This window comes from Sprattus sprattus, assembly GCF_963457725.1.
Source record: "Sprattus sprattus genome assembly, chromosome: 14".
In the NCBI taxonomy this organism is placed as follows: Eukaryota; Metazoa; Chordata; class Actinopteri; order Clupeiformes; family Clupeidae; genus Sprattus; species Sprattus sprattus.
This window is the reverse complement of record NC_137912.1, coordinates 24,259,412-24,283,885: the sequence shown is the minus strand read 5'-3', so window position 1 is coordinate 24,283,885 and position 24,474 is coordinate 24,259,412. Positions and strand designations below refer to the sequence as shown.

At 48.0% G+C, this 24,474-nt stretch overlaps 2 protein-coding genes across 2 annotated transcripts in view; one reads left to right on the top strand and one right to left on the bottom strand.

Annotated features, from left to right (window-relative positions):
• Window positions 1-687: 687 nt before the first annotated feature.
• prickle1b (prickle homolog 1b) lies at window positions 688-19,742 on the top strand (the record flags this gene model as incomplete). Its single annotated transcript, XM_080851462.1, has 8 exons — window positions 688-702; window positions 7,122-7,352; window positions 10,240-10,353; window positions 12,333-12,470; window positions 15,672-15,875; window positions 16,272-16,458; window positions 16,827-17,798; window positions 18,118-19,742. The coding sequence occupies 8 exons, from the start codon at window positions 688-690 to the stop codon at window positions 19,107-19,109; spliced, it is 2,853 nt and encodes a 950-aa protein (XP_080707588.1). The 3' UTR covers window positions 19,110-19,742.
• Window positions 19,743-20,679: 937 nt separating this feature from the next.
• Window positions 20,680-24,474, bottom strand: part of pphln1 (periphilin 1) — a 48,009-nt gene continuing 44,214 nt past the window's right edge. Inside the window, exon 10 of the mRNA XM_080850841.1 lies at window positions 20,680-21,774. Within this exon, the coding sequence (XP_080706967.1) occupies window positions 21,580-21,774 (195 nt within the window). The 3' untranslated portion in view covers window positions 20,680-21,579. The remainder of the gene's footprint in view (window positions 21,775-24,474) is intronic.

Below are 24,474 nucleotides of genomic sequence, written 5' to 3'. Positions count from 1 at the left end.
TGCTACCACCCCTCTGTGGTGTAGTCATCTCATGCACTGAACCCACACAAGCTGTTGCCCCTGGAATGCCATCACACACACTCAGAAGTGGGGCCTTGCTCTACAAGGTCAGAAGCCTTGGTGATGGATATTTGCAAGCAGAATGAGCAGTGTGTGTGTGTTGGTTTGTATGCACATGGTTTCGGTTTCTCTGTGTGTGTGCTTGGGTGTGTGTGTGTGTGTGTGTGTGTGTGTGTGTCTTTCCCCCTGTCTCTCCCCTGCAGCAGCTCAGTGCTTGAAGTGCAGGGAGAGGAGGAGCCAAGTGTTTGTTGGGCGGGCTGAAAAGGCTTGACTCTGGGGAGAGTAGCTCACTCTAGAGCTCTCGCACGCCCCACTCACACACACACACACACACACTCTCTCACAGGAGCCACACGCACAGAGGGAACTTGTGTTGAACGCGGCTTTCTTACCTGTAGATCTCTCGCTTTCGATACACACGCATACATCTGGATGAGGGTCTTTTCTGCTGTTGAACTTCAAGGCTTCTCTCAGAGAGAGGAATACGGAGGCAGCCGGTGTGTGTGAGAGTTTCTGAGCGCTCACATTCACAGACCTGCGTGTGGGATATGCAGCGTTGGAACAGCCATTCCCCTTTGCTTTAACTGCTGAAGACTGTTCCTCTGTGTGGACGTTTAGGACGCTAGGATGCTGTTCCTTGAGGTAAGCTTGCAGTCAAATCGCTTTGCAGTGAAATTTCCGATTGAAAGGCAATTGTGGCAGCAGGTTGCTAGTTTCTGTCTTTTGTAAAGACAGCGGTTAGATCATGTTTTGAGGAACTTCTGTGGATGTGAGAAGATGTAGATGCCTTTCATAGTGAGAAACCTGCAGGCTAATTTACATGTGGTAGCAGCTGGAGTTCACTGCTAAAATACTAGAGACTTTGAACCTCAGGGTGTTGCTTGCATGTTTAGTGTGTTTGTGTCTTTTGTGCCAGCAGTTGTTACAAGTATAAAGTGCTGGTGTGTGTGTGTGTGTGTGTGTGTGTTTGTGATGAGCTGTTGAGGAGAGGTGAATGGTCAGATGAGATGGGAACGTGAGTTACGGGGAGTCACACAGCTGTGGAGGTGAACTTGCTCAGACAAAGAGACGTCTGTGAGTGTGTGTGTGTGTGTGTGTGTGGCCAGTTTTGCAAGCTACCTACCAGAGGCACTTCAGCTTTATGTGCTGTATGTCTGTGCAGAAATGTTCGCGTGTGTGTTTGCAAAAGTGTGTGTGTGTGTGCAAAAGTGTATGAGTTTGCAAAAGTGTTTGTGTGTGTGTTCTTGCAGTGTCTGTCAAGCATTGTTACCTCACTGCCACCTCACCAGACAGTCATTTAGCCTTGAGATGACACTTTATCATCCATTCCCTTGTGCCTTTTGACCCCATATGTTCTCATCCACACACACACTCCTGCTCTCCGAGGCTCTAAACTCAACACGTAAAAGTGTCCGTCCTCATAAAGCTCACCTGATAACGTGTGCAATACACACTTAGACAGCATCACAAATGAGCTATGCCAGGACAGCAGTGTGTACTGCTTATCTTTATGACAGAGCAAGGCAAGACGGTGGAGAACTTCCCCCCACCATCCAACCCCCAACCCCCACATTCATTCACATAGTGTCAGTTCAGTTTGAAGCTATTCACTGACCCCACTGTTGGATTCTCAAGCCTATCTCAGCCGTGTGTTAGATAACGTATCCTGCGTAATACGCAGGACATGTATGAAGGACGAGCTGAATGTTAGCTCCTCTGAGTGTGTTTAAACAGATCAGTGGAGTGTGTGTCTGTGTGTCTGTGTGTGTGTGTGTGTGTGTGTGTGTAAGGCAGGCAGCCCTATGAGCTGACAGCGTTGACATTTGTTTGCACAGACCAAATGGCAATGTAAGCTTCTCAGGGCGAGTACATAACTCTCGCCTGAAAGCACTTATTCATCAGAGATTTAGATTGCATATACAAGAATAATATTATACACATAACATTACATGTATACACCTTTTGACTGATTTATATATTTAATGTTATTATATAAATTACAGTATATACATATATTACATATATAGATATATTATTTTGTATACATACTCTTGCATTAAAAGTGTGTTATACATAGAGTATTCATACACTTGCATTAAAAGTGTGTGTGAAGTAACCCTGTAACAAACTGGCGTGTGTATTGGCAGCACTCAGTCTCCTGTGCGGTAAAGCCTGGAGGGGCTCTGAGCAGGTAGAACAGCCACTACCCCAGTCTAGAGCCTGGCAGGGCAGGGTAGGGTAGGGCTGATTATATGGGGCTACAGTGGGGGAGTGGGGAGTAGCTGCTGCAGCACACACACACACACACACACACACACACACACACACACACGCGCACACACACACACACACACACAGAGACGTACCTTCTGCTGCGTGGTAGGCTGTGGGCTGTGTGTCTCTAAGTGGTGTATATTTGAACAGGTAATTCCTGGCTCGCGCTGGCCGTCTTCTCCCAGAAGGCCGTTTGAAGTGTCAGGGGCGAGGGCCGTCCCCGAGCGGTTCTGCCGTGCTGTACCGTTCAGTTCCACGGGTTCCATCTGGAGTGTGTTTATACTGCGCTGTGTTGTGACTTTTTCCTCCTAAAAAAGAAGAAGAAAAAAAACCTGCCTTTGAATGTTTCTTTCCTGTGCATTTATTTTTACAAGAGTGGGGGAAGAGAGAGAGAGAGAGAGAGAAAGAGAGAGGGGAGCAGGTATATCCCTTTTTTTCTTCTTCTTTTCCTCTCTCTCTCTCTCTCTCTCTCTCCCTCCCCTCGTTGTTTTTGTTTTCGACAAAGACACACATTGTGCCGGAGCCAAAGAGTGACAAGGTGTAATGTGAGTGGCTGTGTATGTTGGCCCAGGAATCCGCTGTGTCTGTTTCCTTCTCAGGGAGACCAGCGTCTGGAGTGTGTGTGTGTGTGTGTGTGTATGTGTGTGTGTGTGTGTATATATATGAGAGAGTGAGGGTGTACTGTATGTGTGTGGGTGTGTGTATGTGTGAGTGTGGGTGTGCGTGGGAGAGTCAGAGCGACTGAATCTGTGTGTATGTGTGTACATAAGAAAGTCTGTAAGGGTGTGCATGTATGTGTGTGTGCGTGCGTGCGCGTGCATGTGTGTGTATGCACAGCTGTCGGTAGTTTCAGTGAGTTTTGGAGCACTCTGAGATGTACTTGTTTTCAGATGAATTAGTAAACTCAAAGACATCAACCCCCGCGCCTCATACACACACACACACACACACACTCACACACACACACACACACACACACACACACACACACACACACACACACACACACACACACACACACACACACACACACACACACACACACACAAACACACACACACTTTGGTCTACTCCCAGGCTGCAAAGTGTCGACCCTCAGCATATAATTACGACCGTGTGCAGGAACAGGAAAGAGAGAGGTCACTTAATTTGGGTCAGCAGTTTTGGCCATCTTTGAAGTCCCTCCTTTTGCCTCCCTGTCATTAAGCACCTCAAGAACTCCCTGCCTTTCTTTTTCCCCTTCTCCTCATCTCCATACTGAAATAATGTCCTTAAACAGCGGTGCTCTCATCTTAAGCCATTTCAATTCAATTCGATTCAATTAAACTCAGAGTTGCTTTATAAGCATGCCTTAAGTTGTATAGTCTTGCCAAAGCAAGCGTTTAGCCCAGCAGGGCAATATACTCCTCATAATGTAAATAGAACCCGTCACAATTCTGGCCCTGGCACTTTTTTAAGCCATTGCTTCATATGAGCGTGGAAATGCATGCGATAAGCCTGGTTGGCCCTCGGCGTGTAACAGTAGATAAGGTCAGTAACTCGAACGTCTGAAACTTTAGCCGTCTACTGTAAATGCTTATGGCTCCTGGGGTGCTCATAGCTAGCGGGCCTGTCATTCTCACATACCAGCGGGTGAGGCGTCCCTCTATTGTTAGCAAGTGCAATAACATAAGTGGTTTTCTGTTGTGTGTGTGTGTGTGTGTGTGTGTCTCTGTGTGTGTTTGCATGTGTTCATGTGTGGGTGTGGGTTGAGAGCTCAAGTGGCCAAGGAAATGAGAGGAAATGATGCTGGCTATGTGCACAGCTGAAATTAGCATTTCACCATCACACAAGGTCACATAAGGTCATAAGAATGAGCTAAGAGCCTCACTGTGCATTCTATTAAGAGCCGGGCGGCTCTGTGGACATGGCTGCGTGCACAGAGGGACCGCGATTAGTCCCGAACCCCCAAAGACAAAAAAAATCGTTATTCGAAAAACCCCGAGTAGCATTCTCATTTACCAACCATTTCCACCCAAGGGGTCAGCAGCACAGGATGCAATTGCACACCAAATTGCCACATAAATTGGTCAGGGTTTGTACCGGTGCGTTTGTTGGAGGGGGTGATTTAAGGAATCATTGGCTGCAAATGATCCGTGGAAATGGATACCCGTTAACATTGTCCTGAAACACATGATAGGTTGTACTGAGTGTCAACAGAGTGACGGATCCCTGCTCTTCCCCTTAGGGCTAGCTTAAAGGGCCCTTGTGTGGAAGACAAACTTTTCTCTCCCCCCCCCCCCCCCCCCCCCCCCCCCTCCCCTTTCTCCCTCTCTCCTTCTCTTCTTCTACTTTTTCCCAAACAAGGGCGTTCTCCCATCTCAGGTCTCATTTGCAAGTCAATGGGTCTGAAATAGAGGTGGCTTTTTCAGCACCTTAAAAGAAGACCAAGCCTTTCTTTTCTTTTCTCCTCTCTTCTTTTGGATTTTGTTATCTCCCCTTCACTCAGAACGCTTCAGAAGTGCCTCAGTGTTTCAGATAACAGATAGACAGGAGAGGGAGGGGGGGACAGAGAGAGAGAGGGAGGGAGGGACAGAGAGGGAGGGAGAGATAGAGAGAGGGAGATAGAGAGAGAGAGAGAGAGGGAGGGAGGGAGGGAGGGACAGAGATAGAGAGGGAGGGAAAGACAGAGAGAGAGAAAGAGAGGGAGGGAGGCAGAGAGAGGGAGAGAGAGAGAGAGATGGAGGGACAGAGAGAAGACAGGATTGATTAATCTCCTCTCTTGAAGTGGAGCGCTTATCAGTGCCTGTGGGCTGTGTGTGTTTGAATGGGGCTGAGAGGCAGAGGCCGCTGTAATCATGACGCTCCATCTCTCCCTCTTTCTCTCTCTCTCTCTCCATCTCTCTCTTTCTCTCTCCAGATGACCCATGGCTGCACCTCTGTGCTCGCTCACAGATAAGAGCCCTGTGCTCCGCTTACTTACACGTGTACTGTCATTAAAACACACACACACACACTCATACAAACAATGAATGCACAAAACACCTGTGCATACACTCGTATGCAAAGACACACACACACACACACACACACCCCTACACACACACACACACACACACACACACACACACACACACACACACATACACACACACACAGCCACACACACAGAGCCACAGAGTAAAAGGTGTCAATCCTTCAAGTAATGGGGCGATTTTTACTGGCTAGAACTGATTCTAGTACTTTTTTGTTCCACTCTTGCTGAGCAGATAGTTGGAGATGAGTGTGTGTTTGCCTTCCTCTGTCTCTGGAAATATGGATGGACTTTGACTGTAGACTCTTATCTTTAAGGCCATCATTTGCATTACATGAACTAAACCTTTTTAATACCACAACACGAGCAAATATACTGGCAAACCACACCAGGACTTCTGATTGTGCTGTTGGTGGTAGCAAGGCAAGTTTGTTTGTCTGTTGTTTTAGCTAGTTAGCTAACTGGCTTCAGGTAAAAATGCCTTACTACTGCTTTCAAACTTAACACACACACACACACGAACACACCCACCCACACACACACACACATCTTCAACATCTCACACAGTGTAGAACTCAGAATAGGCGTTTGGTTGTTGGCCTTCTATCTGTAAATCTCTGTCTATGCGTATAGTGGTGATCATCTCCCCCATCACACCCATCAGAGACTTCACACATGGGACATACTCTCTCTGTCTGAGATTGGCATTAATGTGTGATGGGCTCTGCCTCTCACACACACTCCTTGACTCTTTGACAGAATGACAATGCTGTGTAATTGACTCTAACGATCTCCATCTGAATAGAAAGAGGGAATGGTTAGGCCAGACCACACCCACCCCCACCAAAACCCCCACCCCCAAACTCCATGTCATAAACCTCACACACACATACAAGCACACAGTCACTGTTGAAGAAAGTGACACTAATGTGCAATGGACTCTACCTCACACATACTTCACAGTGACCCTCACTGCATTGGGATCTGTCAGAGGAAGGGTGCGTAGTCTCTGACACACACACACACACACACACACACACACACACACACACACACACACACACACACACACACACTTCACAGTGACCCTCACTGCATTGTCAGTCAGAGGGGGGTGCGAGGTCTCTGAAAGGGTATCCAGGGGAACCAATACTGAACTGGGGTCCTGGAACATAGAGAACAGAGAGCAATAGAGAGTACTGACTATATGGAACCCAGTAGGCAGATAAGATACTTAGATATAGTCCACTCCATATACTACTATGCTATATCTTTACACTATAGACCATACATATTCTTATGGAAACCCGCAGTTTCTAGCTCTGACCCTGGTGTGTGTAAGGCGTGTGTAAGTGACTGCTAGCTATGAACCTGGCGTGTGTATCTGACTGAAGATATGACCCTGGCGTGTGTATCTGACTGTTGCTATGAACCTGGCGTGTGTATCTGACTGTTGCTATTAACCTGGCGTGTGTATCTGACTGAAGATATGACCCTGGCGTGTGTATCTGACTGTTGCTATAAACCTGGCGTGTGTATCTGCCTGTTGCTATTAACCTGGCATGTGTATCTGACTGAAGCTATGACCCTGGCGTGTGTAAGGCGTGTGTAAGTGACTGAAGCTATGACCTTGATGTGTATCTGACTGAAGCTATGACCCTGGCGTGTGTAATGTGTGTGTAAGTGACTGAAGCTATGACCCTGATGTGTGTATCTGACTGTTGCTATAACCCCGGGGTGTGTAACTGACTCTACTCTCGCTGTTCCTCTCTAGCGCCCCCTTCTGATGAGTGTGGAGAACCCGGCAGTGTTCCGGCCCGTGGGCCGTGTGCTGGACATGGAGCCACGGGCGACAGGTGGAGGAGGTGGAGGAGGAGGAGGAGGAGGAGGAGGAGGAGGAGGGAAACTGGCCCTGGGCTTCCAGAGGAGCTCCACATCTGACGATGACTCTGGCTGTGCACTGGAAGAATACACCTGGGTACCGCCTGGGCTCCGGCCCGAACAGGTAAGACCTGCTGGACACACACACACACACATACACACACACACACACACACACACACACACACACACACACACACACACACACACACACACACACACACACACACACACACACACACACACACACACACACACACACACACACACAACACACACACACACACACACAAACACATTTCTGAATAGTTTATGCATACATCTCGCAGTCACAGTCACACACACACACACACACACACACACACACACACACTGTTTTAAGAGACCTACATTTTTTTTTACACAACAAATGATTCATGACATGCCACCTGGTAGGGGGAGATCTGGGCATCTGGACATCAGTACTGACACTCCACCGCCAGTGCTGCCTCTCTTAGCTTAGCACCCAAATGCTATTAGGCTCTGATGAAATCAAACCATCTGTGAGGGCTAGAGAGGTTATAAAATCATTAGCAAAATGGCTCAATGGAAATACAGTTGGGTCTCATTTACAATGTTTATGTAGCACAACAGAAACCTCACAGCTCACACACACACACACACATCAAAAGTCCTTAGATTGTACACCTAGAATTGATGTGGCTTGAGGACCTTGTTAGTTGGATTCAAATGACTTTCTGACTACTGTAAAACGCACATTGTGACACACACACATACACACACACACATTTCTACAAGCTCGCTGAGTTCTGGGATGATTTTGGCACTAAGCTCTCAGTGCCCCAGTAGAGGGTCAGGTTCACGTCAGGTTCAGGTCAGGTTCCTTGTCTGTGTAAGTAGATTAGGAGGGAGCCTCCTGGTTATTGTCACGAACAGAACAGGCAACATCTGTCCACAGCTGTGAGAGCTTGCCTTCTGCGGTAGGCAGTAGGTGATATGACGTGGAGTGGGAGCCTACGCGCAGTACTACACACACACACACACACACACACACACACACACACACACACACACACACACACACACACACACACACACACACACACACACACACACACACACACACACACACACACACACACACACACACACACACACACACACACACACACACACACACACACACACACACACACACACACACACACACACACAAAGCCCACACACAGTCCCACCACTACCTAAATCTAATCTTGGTTACAAATACAGGCCCACATACACACACAGACCCACCACAGGACTAGACCAATCTTGGTTGCAAACACATACATATACACACACAGACACACAGACACACAGACACACAGACACACACACATACACACACACACACACACACACACACACATACACACACACACACACACACACACACACACACACAGACAAACACACACAGACCCACCACAGGACTAGACCAATCTTGGATGCAAACACATACATATACACACACAGACACACAGACACACAGACACACACACACACACACACACACACACACACACACAGACAAATACACACACACACAGACAAACACACACATTCAGTATTTGAAATCTGAGAAATTGGAGTGACAGCGTGTTGACATCCCTTGAGAGAGGAGTGGTGGGGTTTCAGGGTTTCAGGGTTAAAGGTCGCAGCAGACAGGGATATGGAGAGCCAAAGCCCCGCGGGCTCCTCGCCCATGAGGAGGTCATGGCTCATGGCATCAGGCTGGCGGGGATGCCAACACATGCCAGCGCAGGCTAACACTTGCCAAATCAAGCTCAAAGCTACGGCACTGCCAAGGCCACACGCAGAATGGATCTTCAAAGCTTCAGTAGCCTTACTCAAACACACGCGCACACACACACAAGCACACACAAACACGCGCACAACACACACACACACACACACACACACACACACACACACACACACACACACACTCACACACACACCCAAGCACAGACACACACACACACACACACACCCACACCCACACCCACACCCACACCCACACCCACACACACACACACACACACACACACACACACACATGGAAGCAACACATGGAAGCAATGAAGGCCAGTGTGAGTAATCAACTGAGAAATCAATGGGAGGCCTCTGAAAGGCAAACACCCTGTTATTGTAACCCCATACCCCACCTCATTTTTCTAAGTGTGCAGCATATGTGTGTGTGTGTGTGTGTGTGTGTGTGTGTGTGTGTGTGTGTGTGTATGCACATTTGTGTGGATGTGCCTGTAAATGAATATACGAGGCAGGGACTCTAGAATTAAACCTGACATATTTATGGAAGTCAATTCCCTTGAGACAACCACTTGGACACACGGACACACGGACACACGGACACACACACATCATGCAAGTCAGTATGTCACTTCAGCCTATATCCTGGCCCTGGGGTGATTACATCGAGCCTGTGTAATGAACAGTGATCATTAATAGCCTGTATTGTGTGTATGTGTGTGTGTGTGTGTGTGTGTGTGTGTGGTTCAGGCATACAGCTTTGCTCTGATAAGTGATATGTGCACCAGCGCTTTGCTCAGTAGCCAATCACAGCAGAAGCCCCAAGCCCAGTGCACACACACACACACACACACACACACACACACACACACACACACACACACACACACACACACACACACACACACACACACGCACGCACGCACTCCAAACGCACGCAGCCCTTACGCTTTTCCCCCATAAGCTTCTCAAATCACAGGGCTAATCCGCCCTATATGTATCACTCTCTAACAATCTCTCTCTCTCTCTTCCTCTCCATTTCCCTGGCTCTCTCCCCTCTGGCTCTCTCTTTCTATTTCCTTGTCAATCCCTCTTTCTTTCTTCACTCTCTCGCTCGGTTGTATTTTATTTCACTCTCATTCTGTCTTTTTCTCCCTCCCTCTCCTCCTTCTCTCTCCTCCTCTCATCCCTCTCTCTCTCAGGTGCAGCTGTATTTCTCCTGTCTGCCGGAGGATAAGGTCCCCTATGTCAACAGTCCGGGGGAGAAACACAGGATTCGGCAGCTCCTCTACCAGTTGCCCCCCCACGACAACGAGGTAAGCCCCCCCCCCCCCCGCTGGCCCCCACTAATCACTCACGAGGGTCTCCACATGGACAACAAACACCCGCTACCGCTGTGCTCTTGTACACCCTCTCTCCAGGGCCGACATTAACGGCAACAACAAAGATTTCCGAAACGCACGCCATAGTTGAGCCCTTCGTCTTGGTTGTACGGATTAAACATGGGGCTTATCTATCGCTCCCAAAAAGCCAAACAAACAAACAAACAAACAAACAAATAAACAAACAAACAAACAAACAAACAAACAAACAAACCAACAGCAGCACAGGTGTGTGTTTGTGTTGCTCCTGAGGTGGCCTGTTTGGGCAGGGCTCTGTTAAAGGGGAGTTGTTCCTTGCCACCGCCGCGTATGCGCTCACTCTAGGGGGCCTAAGGCTCTGGGCTCTGTGAAGCGTCTTAAGACAATGGCAGTCGTTAATGGCAGTGTAGGAATGAATGGGATGTGACCTGATTGCCTTAACGGTAAGACATCACTTCTCCCTTCCCTTAACCAAGTGCTCGTCACTCCCACTGTCGCCCCGTCTCTGTTAGCGTGGGCTATTTGACCCTCATCTGGACAGATACTAGGAGCCACAGGGCACATCTGTTCAGGCAGGGGCATTGCGGGGCAATAAAAGGTTTGAGCGTGGCGGGGGCAGTTTTTATGATGTTTGTGCCCCGGCCCGTCGCTCTGTATCACTCAGCATTCCTGACATAGCTGTGGTTTACGAGGGCTGGTCAGACACAGGCCCATCAACACACACACGTAAACACACACACACACGTAAACACACACACACACACACACACAAACACACACACACACACACACACACACACACACACACACACAAACACACACACACACACACTCACACACACACACATACACACACACACACACACACACACACACACACACACACACACACACACACACACAAGCGCATTGCTTGCAAAGAGCTCTATTGCTTGCTGTTTGTTTGCTGTTTGCGTGTTTGTTAAGAGACGAGTGAAGCGAGATGTTTACTCTTTAAACCCAAAGCCTGATCTGTGTACATGTCTGCACGGCAGCGAGGCCCCCACAGCGGGACACCATGAAACAGAGGAGATAGGCTTTCCTTCACTTCTTTTTCTCTTCCTCCATCTCTCTCTTCCTCCATCTTTCTCTTCCTACATCATTCTCTTCCTACATCATTCTCTTCCTACATCATTCTCTTCCTCCATCTCTCTCTTCCTCCATCTTTCTCTTCCTCCATCTTTCTCTTCCTTCATCTCTCTCTTCCTCCATCTTTCTCTTCCTACATCATTCTCTTCCTCCATCTCTCTCTTCCTCCATCTTTCTCTTCCTCCATCTTTCTCTTCCTTCATCTCTCTCTTCCTCCATCTTTCTTTTCCTACATCTCTCTCTTCCTTCATCTATCTCTTCCTCTCTGTGAGGGCCCAGACAGGCTTTCTTTTCTCCTCTCCTCCTGGTGTTGGGAGAGCAGATAGACTGCAAAGATGGGTGATTGTGTATCAGGGATGTAGAGGGTCTACTCCATCCATCCTTTCCTCTCCTCTCCCTTCTCTTCTACTCTCCCAATTTATATGCTATAGTGGAAAGTGGAAAGCATAAAGTACACATTGTTCACTTATACTAAATATTTAGTGTGTACTGATATATATAGTGTATGTATTGACTAACTCACATGACATACATTTACAAAAGTGCTCTGCAGTCACACAGCTCCTCTGTACCTGTAATGCTTTGGGTCATGATAGAAAACTACAAAAAATAACTGCAATGGCATGTAGTTACACGACAATACACCGACAATGCTCAAGACTGTGCAAAAATGGTTGGAATTAGAACAGTGTGTGTTTGTGTGTGTGTTGCGTCCTCAGATCCGCTACTGCCAGTCACTGGGTAAGAAGGAGGAGGAGAAGAGAATTCAAACAGTGTGTGTGTGTGTGTGTGTGTTGCGTCCTCAGATCCGATACTGCCAGTCACTGGGTGAGGAGGAGAAGAGGGAGCTGCACATGTTCAGCTCTCAGAGGAAGAAGGAGGCGCTAGGAAGAGGCACCCCTAAAGTCCTGCCCCGGACCCTGCAGCACACCATCTGCCAACACGTATGTACACACACACACACTCACACACAAACACACTCTCTCACACACACACACACACACACACACACTCTCAATCTCTCACACACACACACACACACACTCTCACTCTCACACACACTCACACTCACACACTCACACACTCACACACACCCAAACACACACACGCACACACAAGCACACACTCAAACACACACAGACACACACACGCTGACTGGCCTGCAGACTGCACACTTTTGAGAATACTCTGCAGAATAACTGCAAATTGCACCACAGCCACTACATGAGCTGAAAAGAGACAACAAGGAAAGCCTCCATCTCTGGAACCTGTTCCCCTGAAACCCTCTTCCCTCTAACTCACTAGGCCCTAAGGCGCCCTCTACGGAAGACGTCTCCAATCTAAAGCACTGTTCGAAAACAACCTCCTGAAACCTAAGGGCTTTCAGAAAAACCTAACAGACTGTTCACTAAATCCTTTCTGTTTTTGGTAGTCAGAAAACCATACTGGCACACACACACACACACCGCACATCATGTGTTTTTGGTTGTCAGAAAGGCATACTGGTACACACACACACACACACACACACACACACACACACACACACACACACACACACACACACACACACCGCACATCATGTGTTTTTGGTAGTCAGAAAGGCATACTGGCACACACACACACACACACACACACACACACACACACACACACACACACACACACACACACACACACACACACACACACACACACACACACACACACACACACACACACACACACACCATGTGTTTTTGGTAGTCAGAAAACCAGACTGGCACTCCAACCTCTGGTTTGGTTGTGCTTTTGTTCCCTCCTATTTGACCCTATTTCAGTGGGATCATGGTAATTAGACTGCACCAGCCCGCGACAGCCTCGGTGTCCTGCCAAACACAGAGAGTGAGGCCGTCCTTTGGAGCCACGTTAACTTCACATTTGCCCAACATAGCTTGCTTGCTCAGCGTTGTGTATTTCGGGAGTCCCTTTCTGTTAGTACAGAACAGTGCCGCAGGCGCCCAGGCCATTGCTCTTCATGTCCTGGAGAAGCTCTACTCCAGAGTAGAAGTTGTCCTTTAAAATGGACAGATTAGACCCACAGTAGTCTGGCTTGTTAATGACAACACAGTGAGCAAGACCCATTTCCTGTGTCCCCTCACGCCCTGTTTAGACTTGGTTTGATCCACACCTTAACACTCCAATTTGTTGGTTTAAGGGGGAGATACTGACCGGACGGCGTGTCTTCCCCACACTCTCATCTATTGTCACAAAGCAATTCCCCTCACAGAGTGACTGGTATAGACTGGTGAGGGGCTTGCGGAGCCATTTTAGTTTCCGCAGCTTGTCAGAGCAGACCACGTCATGTGCTTGGTTAACTTGTACTGCGGTGAATCACGATGCATTCCACTTAGTCACGGAACTTGAAAGCGATTACATCAGCTTAAATACTTACGACACATCGGGCGACCCAAGGGAGACGCATGCAGATGCCACACCCGGTCTTGATGGGTTAAAAAGGACACAACAGCACATGTGCAGATGGCTAATTGAGCCTCTCACGGAATGATACAATCTTAACAAGCAAATGCTTACTGACTGGGTCTTAAGTTTGAGCAGAATTCGTTGAAAATGTGTACACTTACTTGACCCCTGAACCTTAGGTCACTCTGTCTGAGATTTGTGTTGTTCTTAGAGTAAACAAGGGATTTACTGAAAGTCATTGTATAGTCCTGCACTGTTTGGAACAGACCGGATGAGCATTAGACCTTTCTGACTAACCCAAACACCACCCAAAACTCGTTTGACACAACAGTCAGTTGACAAAGAAATGTGTCATGAAAGTTATTTTTTTTTTGTTTCTTTCTTCTAAGTCTGCATGCTGCATCTTGAAAACCTGTTCTTGCTATGAATGCAGAAGCGACTGGCAGATTAATTGTGAGATATGATTAATGGTTTTCATTTTATTTTTTTAAAGAAAAACCCACACACATAAACATGAAAGAGGTGGTAGCCATGAGTTACATTCCTTGTACCACAGGATCTGATGCAAATCTATAAAACACAAAGCTTGCTTTCATTTGAGGTAAATGTGAAAGTACTGTTTATAAATACCCAGATGCTGTGTCAACACATTAACTCCATGCAAAAGTGGAGGATTGATATGTTTGTGTGTTTGTTTTGTGTTTTTTTAAGTGGTTATTCTATCATAACTTCACTTCGAGATAAGGAAACAGGAAAGAGCCAAAAAACAAACAAACAAATACAATAAAACTTTAAAGAAGTTAAATCTTGAGTCTATCTTCTAGACAGATTTGGAGCATTATTCAGTCTTTGCTCAATGGTGACCCAAAGTATCCATCCCCCTCCCCTGGAAAACCACACTGGATTGGAAAGAAAATGTTGACCTCACAAATGCATGCATGAGCGTGAAGGGAGCTGAGACCAGCATCCGGATGGTTGTGTGTGGGTGTGTGTGTGTGTGTGTGTGTGTGTTTGTGTGTTAATGTAAATTAAATTAAAGTTGATCGGAAAAACCCATGAGTGAGATGGTAATCCCCGCAGTGTGGCAGATGTTAGCCGTCACCACGGGGCATTTGGATGTGAGACTGAACAACCCATCGTACCGTAGCGCACCATAGCGGGGCATACCATAGCAGTGGGGTGCTGCAGAGTTAAGTCTCTCGTTTCCGACGGCTGCAAACTCACAGGATACACAACACCATAGGATCTCCAAGGCCGGCAGTGGGGCTGTGGTAATAAGGAACAGCTGGGGACGGTGTACTGTAGCCTGGCCGGCTATAAAAAGACTCCGGGAGGGCTGTTTGGTCATGCCCTTGCCTCACTAGCTGATCCTCAAGGCTACGACTAGGCCCTGTGGAAAAACTGAAATGCCTGTGCGTGTAAAAAAAAATGACACTCATACCTGCAGTGCACACATACACACACACACACCCCCTCACACACACCCACACACATGAGTAAAGGGGAGTTGATTTCCCATCACGGGATGTTGAAGACTGAGAAGATGTTTTCCATATGCATTGTTTAAGTAATGCTGAACACTCCAATAACACTCTCCTTCTCTTTACCGCAATCTCTCTCTCTCTACTTTTCTCTTTCTTCCCTTTTTCCCTTCTCCCACCCCTCTCTCTCCCTCTCTTTAGTGTGGAGAGGGCATCGGTGGCGGTGAGATGGCGGTGTTTGCCTCCAGGGCCGGTGTGGGACCCTGTTGGCACCCGGCGTGTTTCATGTGCTCCACGTGCCACGAGCTGCTGGTGGACCTCATCTACTTCTACCACAACGGCAAGATCCAATGTGGACGGCATCACGCCGAGCTACTCAAACCACGCTGCTCCGCCTGCGATGAGGTGAGCTTACACACACACACACACACACACACATTCATACAAACACAAGACAGACACACACACACACACACATACAAACACAAGACACACACATACATTCATACAAACACAAGACATTCATAAAAACACACACACACACACACACACACACATTCATACAAACACAAGACAGACACACACACACACACACACATACAAACACAAGACACACACATACATTCATACAAACACAAGACATTCATAAAAACACACACACATTCACACACCCACACACCCACACACACTCGTATTCTATGTAAACTTGTGCGTGTATGTGTTAGCAAAATGCAAATAAATCTGACTAAAGCATACTGGTGATGACCTCCGAGAACTTAACGCGAGTGTGCGTGTGTTTAGATTATTTTCGCAGACGAGTGCACGGAGGCGGAGGGGCGCCACTGGCACATGAAGCACTTTCAATGCTTTGAGTGTGAGACGGTGCTGGGGGGGCAGCGCTACATCATGAAGGACGGCCGGCCCTTCTGCTGCTCCTGCTTCGAGTCGCTCTATGCAGAGTACTGCGAGGCCTGCGGAGAGAACATCGGTGAGGGTCGTGATGATGATGATGATGATGATGGTGGTGGGGGTTGTGGTGGTGGTGGTGATGATGATGGCGGTGGTTGTGGTCATGGTGATGATGATGATGATGGCATTTTCATCTTTCACGCTTCAAATCCATTCCCTCTGTAATTCTCTCTCTCCTGTTGGTGCCCACTCCATCTCTGATCGATTCCCATCTCATTTTCGCCGGCTGTTTTTCCTCCAACTCTGTCTTTGCACTTCCTCTTATTTTAGTTGCCTTTGTTTTTGTCTTTCGATTGTCGTTCTCACCCTTTTCTAATTAATAATTGTCTCATCTATTCGCCTCAGAACTATCCCAGTAACAGTTCCCCCCCTGTGGTTCACCCTCAGGTGTGGACCACGCCCAGATGACGTACGAGGGCATCCACTGGCACGCCACGGACAAGTGCTTCTGCTGCGCCCACTGCAAGAGCTCCCTGCTAGGCTGCCCCTTCCTGCCCAAGGAGGGCCGCATCTACTGCTCCAAGGCCTGCAGCCAGGGTGAGGACCTCCACCTGTCTGACTCCTCCGACTCCGCCTTCCAGTCCGCACGCTCCAGAGAGTCCCGCCGCAGCGTGCGTGTGGGCAAGAGCAGTCGCCCCGGCGACCAGCACAACCGGCCCGCGGCTCAGATGCACTCTCCTGCAGGCGACTATCGTGTAAGCAGCAGCGGTGCCGGCGTGGTTGGCGGGGGTGTGTGCGGTGCGCCCGTGATCGAGGGAGTGTGTGAGAAGCTGGCCCAGCTGGAGTTTAGCGAGGGGCACTTGTGGAGGGGCGAGCAAGAGACCGGCGAAGAAGAGGAGCGAGAGGAGGACGAAGAGGAGTGGGCGCAGCACGAGGACTACATGACGCAACTGCTCCTCAAGTTCGGCGAGAAGGGCGTCTTCGGACCCCCGGAGGACGACGGCACGGCTGACCCGCGAGGACGACCCGGAATCAGCGGCGAGCCGTGGAGGCTGATGGACTCCTCAGACGCCCACTCCAAGCTAGAGATGAAGATGGGCCCGGTCCATCAGAACCAACACCAGAACCAGAACGTTCCTCTTCAGAACCACGGGCTGGCCAGCAAGAAGCACCAGGCTGACATGTACTGGGCCCAGTCTCAGGACGGGCTGGGAGACTCAGCCTACGGGAGCCACCCGGGCCCCGCGAGCGCCCGGAAGATCCAGGAGCTGGAGCTGGACCAGGCCGGCAGCGCCGGGTTCTGGAGCGCGCCCCGACAGTGGTATGAGGACTCGCTGGAGTGCATCACGGACGAGCTGAGGAAGGCAGAGCAGAGCGTGGGAGACTCCATGGACTCCCTGGCCCTGTCCAACATCACAGGTCAGGACACTTCACAGCTGATGTGTGTTTGCAATGCAGTAGGCTGCAGGCCTTAGAGCAGCAGTTTATGGTGCCATTAATAACATCCGTTAATTACTATTATATTACTTTATTACTATTTATATTACATTATAACAGCTTATAACAATTAAATTACTTCATTACTAGTTATATTACTTCATAGCAGGGTATTACTTATCGCTGTGAAGCAGCTATTTCCCTCTGTTTACATTAAGAATAGTCTGGATTAGGGATAGGGGATGCATTTCACAAATCTATACGAACATCAGTGCATAATCCTCTCTTCTGTTTCTCTCAGGGGCGTCAGTGGAAGGGGAGAGCCAAGACAGGCAGCTGCTGTACTCTCTGCAGGCGCTGAAGGAGTCAGAGGCCGAGGACTGCGACAAGCTGAGCAACATGGGCACGCTCAACTCCTCTATGATGCACCGCAGCACCAACTCCCTCAAGAGCCTCGGCTCCGAGCTCGACCAGGTGGACGCCGGCCGTGAGGAGGAGGAGGAGGAAGAGGAGGTGATGGGGCTGGGGATAGGAGGAGAGGCCCGATTGCCAGAGGAGATGGCTTCGCCTGTGCACTTGCCGGTTCTCCGGAGAACTCGCTCGCAGTCGCGGCCGCAGCAGGTGAAGTTTTCTGACGACGTTCTGGAAGGCGGGTTGGCGTATGGGGAGGCGGTGCAGCGTCAGGCTCCCCTGAGCGAGCGACCCAGTCGGCGGGTCTACCGCGCGGAGGAGCCGGACCGCCGCTCCGTCCAGCTGCGCCAGTCGCATTCTCACCACCGCAAGCGTCGCCATGGCCGCAAAACCCGCTCGGACAACGCCCTGCACCTTGCCCAGCATGAGCGTGCTCCCGCCTCGACTCGCCTACGCTACGACCACCAGGGGGCGCCGGCTGCGGTGGCGACATCATCGGCCGGCCAGCTCCGGCCTGACCCGAAACCCCGTCTCCACGGTCACCCCGGGCCACAGCGGCAGCTCTCATACCCACACACGACATCTGACTACGCCCTGCAGCATGCGGCACGCTCCGCGCACTTCCGCGGCCTTTACGGGGACGAAGACTACGCCTACGAGGACGAGGACTGGTGCTCCACGTGCTCGTCCTCCTCGTCTGAGTCCGAGGAGGAGGGCTTCTTCCTGGGCCAGCCCATCCCCCGGCCGCGCCTGCAGAGGATGCACTACTATGTGGACGACCTCCCGACCCCTGTGACGGCGATGTCCACCGGACACCCCTACGACTCGAGGACTAAATCCAAAAAGAGGGGCCACCGGGGGAAGAACTGCATTATCTCATAAACACAATCTCCTCTTGATGTGTGTGTACTCTTCCGCAGAGACTGATTGGACAGACATGGACAGAGGGAGGGGTGTGTGTGTGTGTGTGTGTGTATCCTCTCAGAGTGCAAACTTTGGTTGTAAGGAATTTTGAACACGTCAAGATATTAAGAGAGGATTTATTACTGGTAGAGGACTTTGGCTAGTGGACTGCCAGAAAACATTAACAGGAAAAATAAATGGCATCTCCATTCCTACAAAGTTCCTACATTATACTCCCGTTTTGACAAGAAGTCAGGTTTCCTTAAGTAACTGAGAACAATTGCTGACGATGGCTTTCTGTGCCAATATAGCTTATTTAACCATGTGTACAATTACATGTCCTGTTTTATTGAGAAGCACATCAGTAAAGACAGAACTCAAGTCAGTTAATACTCATGAAATAATAACACTCCACCACACACACCACAAACAAAGCTCTCTGTGACATACATGGTAAATATGTGAAATTATTACTTCCTCTAAGGTCAAAGGTCACAATCCCAATCCCAGGTCATTAAGTCTCATAGCAAGACTGGGAACGTATTTTATTTTTCATCGATTTGCCAACAGCAGCATGTTTTATGTATTTCATATTTCTATGAACCATTCAAAGTATTCAAGTCATAAGCAATATTCTGTGCATTGTATAGCAACATTGTTCCCAATAAGTAAAGAAAGACGTTACAATAGCACCTAGAGACTAATTAATAGAATTTATTTAATAGAATAAACATTCATGTATATTTGTTAAATTAAAAGTTTAATACTGATATTTTTTATATACGAGTGTGTCCAATAATGCCTTTTTAATGTTTCTGATGTGGAAAATGACGAGCAAAGCTGACGTGTTTCTTATAAAGTGGCCATCTAACCTCTACTCTCTAAACTTTGTCTGTAAACATGTCAAAAACGGCTGTACATAGCAATCCCTGCTTCCTGGTTTCAGAGTACTGAAAGAAAATATGTCTGCTATGGTTAAGTTTGCCCTACCCGTGTGACCAGAGTAATTCTCTCATAGTAACATGCACGTGCCTTGGGTTTAAAAACTATTTTAATAATTATAATTATAATATGTAACCATGACAACATAAGGTGTGTATACCACAGGTAACTATATTCAATTTTTTGTTTTGTTCTCCAACTTACATGTAATGTAAAGAGAGCTTTAATAAATATTGTGCTAAACTATCTGGATGGTTTGTTTGTGGGAAAGACGCACGTAACGAACAATGTACAAATTTCCTCTCCAGAATGTGAACAATTACAAGGTAGTTGTGGCCCTGGCCCCTTAGTGAATGTCACAGAAAAATGTATCTATGATTTTACAAAATCTTAATGAGTGTCAATTCCTTTAACAATGAACGAGTGAGTGAATGAGGAATCGAACAAAGCATAATCACAGAAAACACATATTATTTTTCTTAATTATAATAGAAAGGAAGGAATTTCAATTGTTTCATACTTTATTTACAAATATGGTTTACAAAAGATTTAAAGTTTCAAAAAACAAATTAAACACACACCAAAGTTAAATTTTATATATGCCGATATATGCTATAAATTGTCCAAAATCAAACAAAACAACAAAAAAGATGGTATATCACATTTCGATTCCAAGTTCCATCCACATTGTCAGTTACAGTACAAAACATTTTATGAAAGTTTGAGTTTGAGTGTTTGGTTACAATGACAACAAAAACAAGAAACATTACTTGATGTCACAGAAGACTGGGACATCAGACCGATGAAGTCATTGTTCATTTCCTGCAGTTTTTCGTCCCTTTACTATACTGACTGTTGACAGGATTTCATAAATGAATCCGCTTTAATCAACGTTTCAGTCGTATACTGCATGAAGTCTTTCTGAACTCCTCCAATGGCTTATTCATATGGTTCCCCGATTCCTCAACTTGTGGAAAATATGGTCAATTATTCAGAGTGATTTGGAGCATGGATAAACAGACACTGAGATTCTGTCTTTGATCGTTTGTCACATCAGACTCACAGCCTGAAGAATGCTTAATTAGAGGCTTAAAACACATTTCACTTGACGTCCTTCACTTTAGACAACTTTGATCTGATCAGATTAGTTTAGTTCTGGAAATCAACAAATCAAGAAAGTAATACTTGGAGAAGGAACCATTTCCAAATGTCTAGGCTCCACAAACGCCACTGCATGGGACATTGTGTACAATGCAACACTTACTCTGGGTAAGAGAGACATGGTCATGACCACACGAAACTGATGGCTCCCTCAAAACAATTCAAAAATCATCACCGAGATTGTTACCCAGTCTCTGTCTTACACACGTTTACACACGTCCTAGTTTGACAGTGTAAGACTTGCATTGCAACAAGACGAGCCACCGGATGGACCCCAGTTGCCTGCCTGAATCCCATGGGGTGTGGCTAACCTCGATAGGTGAGCTTGGGTGTGCCAAGGGGCGCCTTAGGCCGAGGGTTCGGCGTGCCGTGTCATGTCGTCCAGGTTGGCGATGAAGGTGCGCAGGTCGTCTAGGCAACGCTCGCGGATGTCGCCCAGGTTCTCCTTGAGCGGCGACTGCAGGAGCTTCTCCAGGGTGGGCTCCTTGGAGACCAGCATCTTCACCACCATGCCGAACGTCTCGCAGTCCTGACGGTACACCTGGCACCACAAGAAAACGCAAACATTAAAACACACGCACACACACAAACATTAAAACACACACACACACACACACACACACACACACACAAACAAACATTAAAACACACACACAAAAACATTAAAACACATTCAAACACACACACACACACACCAAAACAGACATCAAACATGACATCAGTTATGCCTGACACACACTGAAAGAGGAAGTATAGCATACAAGGGTGAGATGGATGCTGTTCATGCAGAGTTGCTGCACTGTCCCCTCAATAAAAGTCTTAAAAAGAAGAGTAAAAAAATCCAGCACTCGCCTTACATTTCACCCCCACAACACCACCAAGGGGTGAACAGAGTCCTAACCACACTGCTATGCTATGCTATACAGGTTAGCAGTGTAGCAACTCGCGAGACCACCACCCACTACCAGACTTAAGAGCGGGGGTCTCATGCATCTCAACCCAGACCTATTCCTTTGCTATGAAGATCATGATCCCTTCATGACTCTCATGAATCACTCTGGTCGATTCAGATCAATCAATGCATGGACATTGCATGCAGACAACACATCCCTTTAAGATGCCTTGCTCACAGCGCTGTTCAACTTAAATGCATGGCATTAGCTGCAAGTATCATAATCACACACAGTGGGAAAGTTGCAGTAATTCACCACAGGTTTAGCCTGTGTCATTTGGGATAGCATCTCTGCACTGGCCATAACCCCACCAGTCACGCAGTTTCCCACAAGTTCTTGCACACACACACACACACACTCGTGCACACACCTTGCCCATTAACGTAATGACCCGCCAGGGCCCTCTGTGGTCCACCTGGAGCCTCTGGGCACACACACGGGGTGGGGGGGGGGGGGGGCGGCATGATGGCAGAGGCGATGGCAGATTTAACGTCTGTTTTGATGTCTGCATCTCCTCCTTCACGGTGACTCACGGCACAACAGACAGCTGGGGCTCTGGCACTGGCCGGTTTCGGCACGTTGTGGTGGCTTAGCGGGACACTGTTCCCGGCAGAGGGCATGGCCCGCCCCCAAAAACAAGAGAAGGGAGCCTACAAGTCAACAGGTTAGGCCTCTGTGTACTGGCAACCATGGCAACGCCAAAGCCCTTGTGGAAGGATGGGTTTGCTTTCCACTCGTCCCCACTCTCCGAGCCACATTAACCCATTCAGCACACTTTCATCCCAAGCAACTTACAGTACAGATCTGTACATCGCAATAAGCAGGTGTCCTATCAGGGGACTGATGCAAAGACCTTTGTGAAGTTAGCATGTTAGCTCCACCCACTGAGCCACAGGGCACTGATGGACTCTCTGGGTGAAAAGAAATGCAGTGATGGGTATAGACTCATCAGAGGCTTGGTAGAGTTGTGAGCAGAGCTCAATCCTTAGTAACCCCTGCACTGGCTCCCGAGCAGGAACATGGGAATTACATTCTGACCCAGATCTCAGTGAGTCTGTAATGGGGAATCCAAGACCGTGCATCTTCAGAAACTGATTTCCTCTGACAGAGAGGTCAGGGCTCATTTAGGTGGATTAAAAAACACACAGACACACAGAGACAGAGGTTAGGGCTCATTGAGGTGGATTAAAGCACACAGAGATGCATATGTTTCTCTGGTCTTTCCTTTGGTGCAGCTGATGTTACTGTTGTGAAAAGAGGCCATCTTGCAATTTGATTCCTCCCCGACTGGCTACGGTTCTGCATGTTAGCAGAGCGTGATGGAAAACAGGCAAAGCCTCAGGTGATTGAAACTACAAACCCATCAAAACCACATTAACAGGGAAAAACTAAACTCAAGCGAAATGCAGGCCAACCTAAACACAGACAACTCAAAATGACATGTACTTCAACACCTCAGGGCCTTTCCATGCCACACACGCACGCTCACACACACGTAGGCACGCACACACACGCAGTCACTGGCACAGGGTCTGAGTAACAAGGATGGAAACAGCTGGACTGACTGAGCAGCTCAGAGCAGGAGACATGGAGCATCGGGAGACGAGAGGAATGGAGAGCAGAGGAGAGAAGAGAAGAAGAGGACAGGAGAGAAGAGGGTTAAGGAGAAAAAGAGGAGAGGACAGGAGAGAAGAGGGGAAGGAGAAAAAGAGGAGAGGACAGGAGAGAAGAGGGGAAGGAGAAAAAGAGGAGAGGAAAGGAGAGAAGAGGGGGAGGAGAAAGAGGAGAGGACAGGACAGAAGAGAAGAAGAGAGGAGAGGACAGAAGAGGGGAAGGATTAAGAGAGGAGAGGACAGGAGAGAAGAAAAGAAGGAGAAGACAGGAGAGAAGAGGGGAAGGAGAAGGAGAGAAGAGGACATGGGAAGGAGAAGGAGAGAAGAGATGAGAGGAGAGAGGGAGCTTTCCCAGAAACCCTGAAGAGAGCTGGAGGCAAAGAGGAGAACACACAAGGTGACTCATGTGCCAGGAAACCTACACAGATCACACACAGTGCAGCATGTGTAAGAATGAGAGCCAGAGGACAGACAGAGAGAGAGAGAGAGAGAAAAAAAGAAAGAAAGAGAGACAGAGAGATGGAAAGAGGAAAGTGGATGTATGTATATAGAAAACAACAGATATGAGACAGAGAGATAGAAGAAGAGAAATCTGCACACAGTGAAAAGGTACAAGGAAAAAGAAAGAAAGAAAGAAAGAGAGAGAGAGATGCAGGGAAAGACAGCCATCCAGAA